At 33.9% G+C, this 8,759-nt stretch overlaps 2 protein-coding genes across 2 annotated transcripts in view; one reads left to right on the forward strand and one right to left on the reverse strand.

Moving 5' to 3' along the window:
- Positions 1 to 2,275: 2,275 nt before the first annotated feature.
- LOC112092758 lies at positions 2,276 to 3,135 on the reverse strand. The gene is made up of 2 exons (XM_024169682.1): positions 2,812 to 3,135; positions 2,276 to 2,701 (listed from the first exon to the last, which is right to left on the reverse strand). The coding sequence occupies exons 1-2, from the start codon at positions 3,133 to 3,135 to the stop codon at positions 2,276 to 2,278; spliced, it is 750 nt and encodes a 249-aa protein (XP_024025450.1).
- A 4,153-nt stretch (positions 3,136 to 7,288) lies between these two features.
- LOC21398626 (nuclear intron maturase 3, mitochondrial) overlaps positions 7,289 to 8,759 on the forward strand; it is a 2,564-nt gene continuing 1,093 nt past the window's right edge. The window contains exon 1 of the mRNA XM_024169676.1: positions 7,289 to 8,759. Coding sequence (XP_024025444.1) covers positions 7,400 to 8,759 — 1,360 coding nt within the window. The 5' untranslated portion in view covers positions 7,289 to 7,399.

Here is an 8,759-nt window from a genome sequence, read left to right on the forward strand (position 1 = left end):
TTTTTTTTTTCTCCGCTGAGCACGTGCGTCCATTAGAAACACTGTGGCTCCATGTCTGTCATTAACTGAATGACCATTGTTCATCACCATCTACAAGAGTGTATACATGCATGCGCTTACGCGCGCTCACACACAAAAGCTTAGTTTAGTATTGCCGTGAATTTTAAAAAAATTATTTTTAGTTGTGTTGAAGAAAGAAACAGCTGAGTGTTTGATAAACTGTAATTATAGTAGCTGTGTTGTTTCTAAAATCAGTATAATAGCGTTTGGTAAATTTTGATGTTGAATTACTGTGAGTATGTAAAATAATCAAAATAGACATGGTATGAAACTTAAATATATTAATTATTTTTGGTATTTAGAAATATTTATTTAACTTAAAAAAACATAATGCTATGATTTTGAGTTTTTTAACAATAAATTTATGATAATTAATTCTTTTTTTTTTTCATTTCTTCATTCACAATATAGTTACAACTAAAAGGAGCATTAGTGAGTAATCAATTTATTGAACAAAAAAGTACATTTCATGTTCAAAAAACTGACAGAGTCATTAAAAGAATTAAGTCGTGTTCATTAAACTTGTCACAATTTGATCTCGTACTTCAACCATTTCTTGTGATAGTGAAGCTTCAGCTTCTTCTGCATTGTCCTCCAGTTGATGCTCTTCATAAGCGAAAACATCTAAATTATCCTCGAATTCTTGAAAATGTCGATCACGCTTATCATGCATCCTAATATAGTTATGAAGCGCCATTATTGCAATAACTATTTTTAATTACTTTTTAAATGAATAATTAGACATGTCTCTCAAAATTTTATATTTTTTCTTCCAAACACCAAAAGTGCATTCAATGACACTTCGAAGAGAAGAATGTGCTTGGCTGAATACTTCTTTACTGTCTGTTGGTCGACGACCCATTCGAAATTATGGTAAATGGTATCATTATTCTTTATAAGGTCCAAGAAATCCTTTCAATTGTGGATAGCCCGCGTCAACCAAATAATATTTACCTATTAAAATAAAAACACAAGAATTAGTAAAATGTAAAACATATATAATATAAAATATAGACAATGTTTTAACCTTCAGGTGGTTTTGAAAATTTCAAATGTTGGTTACGTAGTGCTGATAAGAATATTCTTGTATCATGGGCACTACCTTCCCAACCTGCATATGCATATATAAATTTCATACTGAAATCACAAGCATCCATCACATTTTGGGTTGGCACATGCTTTCTTCCAATAAATGGCACCTGATCTTCTGGTGGTATTATAGCTGGAACATCTACGCCATCTATTGCACCAATACAATTCTAAAAAGAAGAATTTTTAATGTATAGATAAACATAATTTTAGTCGGGAATGAAGCATATAAAAAGTATGATTTGAGTAGGGAATGAAGCATATTAAAAGTATGATTTTACCTTAAAATGTGGCATATATCTACGATCCGTCATTATCTCTATTGGCACATCATTGAACTCTAGATCTGGAGGCTGTATAATATCGATGCTCATACGACGTACAATTTCTAAAACATAATTAAAATATCTACTCACAGTCTCACTAGAGTGTTGAAATCGCTCTTGTGCTGAACGATTCCCCGCACCCTGATCCAAAATGAATAAAAACATTCTAAGTATTTCAACCGCACACATATTCCGTGGTCCCTGTAACCCGTAGTTACTCTGTAGATCATTACATAGATTCAAAAAGACATTCTTATCCATTCTAAACATCCTATAACTTTTAATTTCATGGCCTCTCAATAATTCCGTCACCCACATGTTTTCAGTTTGTGAAGAGTTCATACACGGATTCTTATGAGCGTATGTGTTGTAGTAATATTCAATGAGTCGAGCAATGGTACATACAAATTGTAGATCAAACTCATCATCATTGTTAGCCATTTTCGGCGACAACAATAAACCTGTCGGCGACAATAATAAACCTGTCATTCAATATGGTGCAATAAAAATAATCAGGCTCACATACAAGTAGTATTATGAAATGTCATTGTAGAACAATGTCTTAAACATAAAGCAAGAAAACCACACTGAAAGAAAACAACAATGTCTCAACCATCAATACAACAAGAAAACTGCACTAAAAAGAAATGAGGAATGGAAATCTAAGTGGAGGATCCTAGCCCATGTTCAAACTTAAGCCAATTGAGATGCAACTCAGGTTCCTTAAGAGCCATAAATGCCTCTCTCTTAACCTTGTCTAACAACAAGTGGACCGAAAAGAAATACAACTCGCTACCTCTCTATAATCCTGATAACGAATCTAGAACTTCAATAACTTTTGTTATGCTATAGTTTCCAGCGTCATATTGCGTAATCGATGATCCAGTACTTCTACTCTCAACTATATCGACAAGGTGATCAATTTGTTGAGACAATTTAGCAGCTCCTCCAACCCTCACATTTCCTTTTCCTTTCTTGATTTTCTTTTGTCTCTCATCTGTCTCAATTGGTCTCTTATTCTTACGGTCTTGTGCCAATTCACTTCGGATTGCTTCACCTGATTCACCACTACTCTCAAGTTGTTCAGGTAAAGTAGAATTATCATTTCCACCTTTATCAGACTCACATGGCACTTGCCCAGATGATGGTGTCCAAGAATACACTCCTGTGGCCACAATATTCATGAACATCCTATTTAACTTTTCTTCTAACTGTGGTTCAATTCCCTGAGTGCGAAACCTTGATGCGTTGGGATGAATTTGCAAGAGCACTTCAATAAATTAAACCTGCCTAGTCCAACACTATAATAAACAATGACAAACATAATTCTGTATACCTGCAATTTATTATGCCACCATTCCTCAAATGCATCAATAGTATTCTTCTTAATGTTCCAACCTAGACCAGTTTCTTTACCAATAAGTTCCTTCCAAAGCTTCCAATCATTCTTCAAAGCATCCCATTTATTCTTCAATTGTTGTCTTTTATATACTCGTTTGGTTGCTTCATTAAATTTCCGAATTAAATTTTCCCATCCAACTTTATCCAAATGAGTTCCAGGACGGCGTCCAGTTTCCACCTCTATAATACACAAATCACAAAACAGATCCACAGTCTCGGGGTCCCATATTGCTTTACCTTGTGGTATACTACCCTCCATTTGAAAATTGATAACTGAAAGTCTAAAACAATGTGAGGCTTCATGCTTTAATTTACAAAAATAACAATAAGGGTAATACTAACCTTATTTCCAATTCGAACACTCAATAAATAGCCAAACTAAGCATAGCTTCTAGTCCTAGATGCTTCACCTAAAAATTGGCATAAGAACTAATGTATTTGATTGAAACATCAAGATCATCGTTTTATGAAAACGAATGGATGCCCTGATTACTGTTTTTTGGCGTTTTGTTATCTTTTAAAGTTCTATGCATTTGTCATACTAGTGAACTTTGATCATGTAATACTAACAGTTCGTGTGATTTATTTCAGGTAAAAGTGATTAGTAACCAACTTGCTCCAAAGATTACTCGGTGGCAAGCTGAAGCTCTAATGGCACTTCATGAGGTGATTAACTTTTCTTATATCTAAGTCAATAAGTTGATGTTTAGCTGCTTGCATATAATAAGACATAACCTAATTATGTGATTAAGAAACATGGAAATGGATTTACCAATTTTATTCATGCTTTTACTTGGCGAGGAAATCAAGTTGTTTGGGTAGGAGGGAAAGAAATACTCTATCTGCTAGGTATGGTCATCTCGAATAACTTGTTACTAACATTTGCTTAGAACGATATCTGCAATGATAATTGCACATGAAAAGTATTCATGTTGACGCATTAGATTACTGCCTATGCTTAATTGCTAAAAGCATCTAAAACATCAAGAATACACAACAAAAAAAGACAACAAAAAATATGATAAGAGCAAACAGCAAATCAGAACCCTTAACAGTATGGTCATCTCATTTCATTTTTTGTGTTGAGGAACTTTCAACAATGTACAATGATCTGAAGAAAATCATAACCCTAAACCAAACCCATTTTCGCACAAAAAATCAGAACCCAATCTAAAGCCGCACTAAAAATCGAGCACTTACAAAGGCTTACCTCTTTATCTGATGATGGGCAGTCAGAGGAGGAGATGGGATACCGGCAAACCGAACCCTTAACAAAGCTCAACCGTTTTTCTTTGAAGGCAAAAATCAGAAACCTAAAACCCAAAATATTCAAACTAAAAATCAGACCCAAAAATCCAAATGTTCAAACTAAAAATCGCGCGGTTAGAGAGGCTTACCTCTTGATCTGATGACGAGAGACGGGTAGTCGAAGGAGGAGAAGGGAGACCGGCAACGAAGAGATCAATCAGGCGGAGGAGAAACCAAACGAGCTCCAAGAGGCCAACAGAGAGATCAACCGGCGAACAGAGAGAGAGAGAGGCCGGTGAACGGAGCCAGGGAACCTCGCTTCGAACGGCGATAAGGAGAGAGGATAGAACTCTCAAAAAAAATTTCGCAGAGGAGGAAGAGGAGAGATACGAGTGGAGGAGAGTGGAGAGATTTGAAATGAAAATGGGTGGTAAATTTCAGATTTCAGTGGGGGTAAAATTAGAAATAAAAAATTTCATTAAACACTCAAAACAGATTCCAGCATAAGCTGAAATCAGAATCAGCCTAAAGGCTGATTATGCTTTTAGCTTCAGATTGGGAGGAAATTATTTAAAAATTTGTTTTACCAAACAAGATTTTAGATTTTAGATCTCTCAATAAGTGCTTTTTCTCTCCTAAAAGCAATAACAAACCCACCCAAAGACCGTTGCCATTCACTAGATCTTGCACTCTGCCAGCGTCACTTCTTAGTAGATCAGTGTGTGAACAACTCGAGGCGAAAAGCGGTGATGAATTGCAGTGAAGCTCATGTCAACATAATGCAACGGAGGAGAATGAGAGAAGAAAAAATAGATAGAACTTTAAGGGTCTGTTTAATTCGTTGATTTGAGTTTTTAATTTTAGTTGAGATTTGACTTTATATGAGAGTTTTTTACTGTAGTAAAAAAATTAAATGTGACTATTTTTAAGAGCTTTTTACTATTACAAAACTCAAATTATAAACTTGAATCGATAAATGAACAGGGTCTAAGTCTATATTTGATAAAGGGGAAATAAAATTAGAAGGAAATAAAAGTGTAACCCTGTGAAGAAAATGGAGAGGAAGAAAAACCTGTTTCTCTTATGTGTTCATTATAAACTCAATTTTCTAATCTTTTTATATGCCCAATCTATTTACTTCTCTTTTCTCTTTTACAAAACAACAACGAATACTTAGGCCCCGTTCATTTCATCGATTCGAGTTTAAAATTTGAGTTTTACTACAGTAAAAAGCTATCAGAAACAATCACATCTAACTTTTTTGCTACAGTAAAAAGCTCTAACATAAATGGCCTCGTTCATTTCACCGATTCGAGTTTTCAGTTTTAAGTTTCTGCAGTAAAAAGCTCTCAGAAAATCTCAAACCTAACTTTTTCTACTACAGTGAAAAGCTCTCAGAAAATGTCACATCTCAGCTCGAATTGAAAACTCGAATCTGCGAAGTGAACGAGGCCAAAATCATATCTCAACTCAAATCAGCGAACTAAACAGTACTTAAATTCTTCCACTAATTCACTCACTGTTCTACTAATCCATAGCCAACCACCCAAAATTAAAAAGCCCCGTATCATATGCTTTGATGTTGGCCATGGGAATCAATGTGAAAAATGCTAACGAGATGCTTTTTACATTAGTTGCCTTTTGACCGACGTAAAAAGTTTACAACGTCAGTCAAATGGATTGATAGACGTAGTTTGAATTACGTGGTGATTAGTAAGAATACCCAAAAGAAAAAGTATATGATTTGCTATAATTTTATACAAATTTATTATATATGTTATTTTAAATAATTAAATGTTATTATAATTTTTTTTAATTGAAGAATAATTTTTTATTTTATATTGAAGTGACATAAATAATATTTTTTTAGAGGAAGTATTTTTAGTGTTTTTTTTTTTTTTTTTTCAAAACCAGAGAGAATCAGTGCATAGCTAAGTGGATTTTTAAAACCTTATTGGGAAGAGAAAATGAGGGATTCTACCTTTTTACGCATGATTTATTAAAAGTACTTATTTTAAAAAAGTTTACATCTTAACTAGTTTTAGTTTAAAATGTAAAAATATATGGGCTAATGTTTAGAGATAAAAATAAAAGGATCTCTATTTTAAAGAGTATTTTTAAAAAGGGAGAAAGAAAAAAATAGGCTAAGACTTTAGATGAATTAAAATTAATAGGCTAATAGTTTACATAAGTTAATAAATATGCTAAATTATTATTTTTGTCCATAACTTGTTTAGTTATGAACCATAACTTGACAAGTTATTATCCATAATTGTCCATAACTTATTTGGTTATGAACTATAACTTGATAAGTTTGTCAATAACTTATCTGGTTATGAACTATAACTTGACAAGTTATGGCCTATTAATTTTTATAACTAAAAATTGGCTTATATACTTTCTTAAACATTTCATATTAGCCTATTTTCTACTATTTCACTTTTAAAAATTACCCTATTGGGAGAGGGCTGGAAGGGGGTCCAGAAAAGTGATAAACTTATCCTTAAAAGTAGAATTTTTACTTATTACTCTTGATTAATATATTTTTGTTAATATAGTTATTTAACTTAAATATGTATTAATGAAGAATAATGAGTAAAAATTAAGACTAATACATATTTAAAAGAATTTGTCAAGATTTCTCTATTGAGTCACAAGTCTTATAAAAGTTAGGTTCAGTCTTGTTTCTTCTGGGAAATGGAGACAAATATTCTTTTACAATATATATGTATGAATTTTTATCTTTTACTCTTAATTAATATATTTTTTAATCAAATAATTATATTAATAAAAAAAGTATTAGTTAAGTTTAACAATTTTCTTTTTCTTTCTTTCACCAACATAAATAAAAAAAATCAAGAGAATATTAGTGTGCATGAAGATTTTTACTTTTTATTTTTTATTAATACTTTTTTAATTAATATAATTATTTAATTAAATTGTATTAATTACACCAACATAAATAAAAAAAAAATCAAGAGAACATTAGTGTGCATTAAGATTTTTACTTTTTATTTTTAATTAATACTCTTTTAATTAATATAATTATTTAATTAAATTGTATTAATTAAAAGTAAGGAGCGAAAAACTCGTGCATTTGCGTTGAACGTATTTGTCTTCTTTTCCCTCGAATCAACCACAGAAGCAGAAGCTTTCAAAACCCAGAACACTTAACAAGTACAACACATGAACATTAGAGGTTTTTGGAGGCTGAATCAAACGAGGCCTCAAAAATCAAACTCAATCCCACGTTTTTTTTGGTGTTCTCTTTTTCAATGCTCGTAAACATCCGAAGAACGACCGTTCCAATCATCACGAAAAACCCTTCTTTTTCTATTCCTCTTCTCCTTCTTCACTCACTGAAACACCCCAAAACCCCAACCTTAAACCCTCCAAAACCCCTCTCCAAACCCCAGCTCGAAGATCTGGTCCTCACCCGTTTTTCCCACGGCAAGTTCTCCGACCTCGTAAAAAACGTCGTCGCTTTGCCCTCCGTCCTCCTCACCGCCGGCCAAAACCTCGTACCCAACAATGGCGCCCCAAAAACCGAGCTCCCCAAGAGGTTCTCCGTTGAGGAAATGGGTCGGGAGATCTCCGAAAACCGGTTCGGTTTCGTCGAGGCTTGCTGCGTCAAAATGGCGGCTTCGGCGGACAAAGGTGAGTTTTTGATATTGCCCAACTTGAAATTAAAGGTTTTTATTGAAGCCATTAGGATGGTTTTTGAGATTGTGTATGATGAGAGGTTTGTGACGTTTTCTTATGGTGGGCGTGTTGGTATGGGAAGGCATACGGCCATTAGGTATCTCAAGAATTCTGTGGAAAATCCCGCTTGGTGGTTTAGTGTTGGCTTTAGTAGGGAAAAGTTTGGTGGTCAACATGTTGATAAGTTGTGTTTGTTTATAGAAGAGAAAATCGATGATAAAGTGTTGATTGATATTGTAAAGAGGTTGTTTGAGATTGGGGTTGTGCAAATTGAATTAGGTGGATGTTATTTTGGAAGAGGGTTTCCTCAAGAAAGTAGATTAAGTTCAATTTTGGTTAATGTTTACTTTGATGGATTTGATAGAGAACTTCAAGAAATGAGGCTTAGGAAGAAGCAAGAAAATCCCAAATTTGAACCGAACCAACTTGTTTCCGAGGATGGTGTTTTCTATAAGCCAGTGAAGATATATGCAGTTAGGTACTTGGATGAGATACTAGTTACAACTTCCGGGTCGAAGATGTTGACAATGGATTTGAAGAATTGGGTGGTGAAATACTTGGAAGGGAGATTGGAATTGAAGGTTGATAGAGTAAAGACGGCGATTCATAGTGCGGTGTCTGAGAAGATTGATTTTATGGGAATGGAACTACAGGCAGTTCTGCCTTCGGTTTTACGTCCTCCTATGTCAGAGAAAGCGCTTAGAGCACGGAAAAAGTACCTTAGACAAAAGGAAGTTAGGGCTTTAGAGTTAAAGAATGCCAGAGAGAGGAATAGAAAGAAATTGGGTTTGAAGATATTTGGTCATTTGTTTAAAAAGTTCAAGCAAAGCGATGGCTTCAAATTTGAACACCAAATTGAAAATGAAGTAAGAAAAATGTTCAGCACTTGGGCTGATGAAGTAGTGAAGGAGTTCTTTGGGTCATTGGAAGAGC

The sequence above is a fragment of the Morus notabilis genome, unplaced genomic scaffold (genome assembly GCF_000414095.1).
Source record: "Morus notabilis unplaced genomic scaffold, ASM41409v2 Scaffold645, whole genome shotgun sequence".
Lineage (NCBI taxonomy): Eukaryota > Viridiplantae > Streptophyta > Magnoliopsida > Rosales > Moraceae > Morus > Morus notabilis.

What these genes read in the sequence shown, in the direction of transcription:
- LOC112092758 (XM_024169682.1), bottom strand. Translation starts at nt 3,135, where the DNA reads ATGGAGGGTAGTATACCACAAGGTAAAGCAATATGGGACCCCGAGACT. An exon ending in GGTGGCATAATAAATTGCAG is followed by an intron (nt 2,702 to 2,811) that starts GTATACAGAATT and finishes TTTCGCACTCAG; the next exon opens with GGAATTGAACCACAGTTAGA.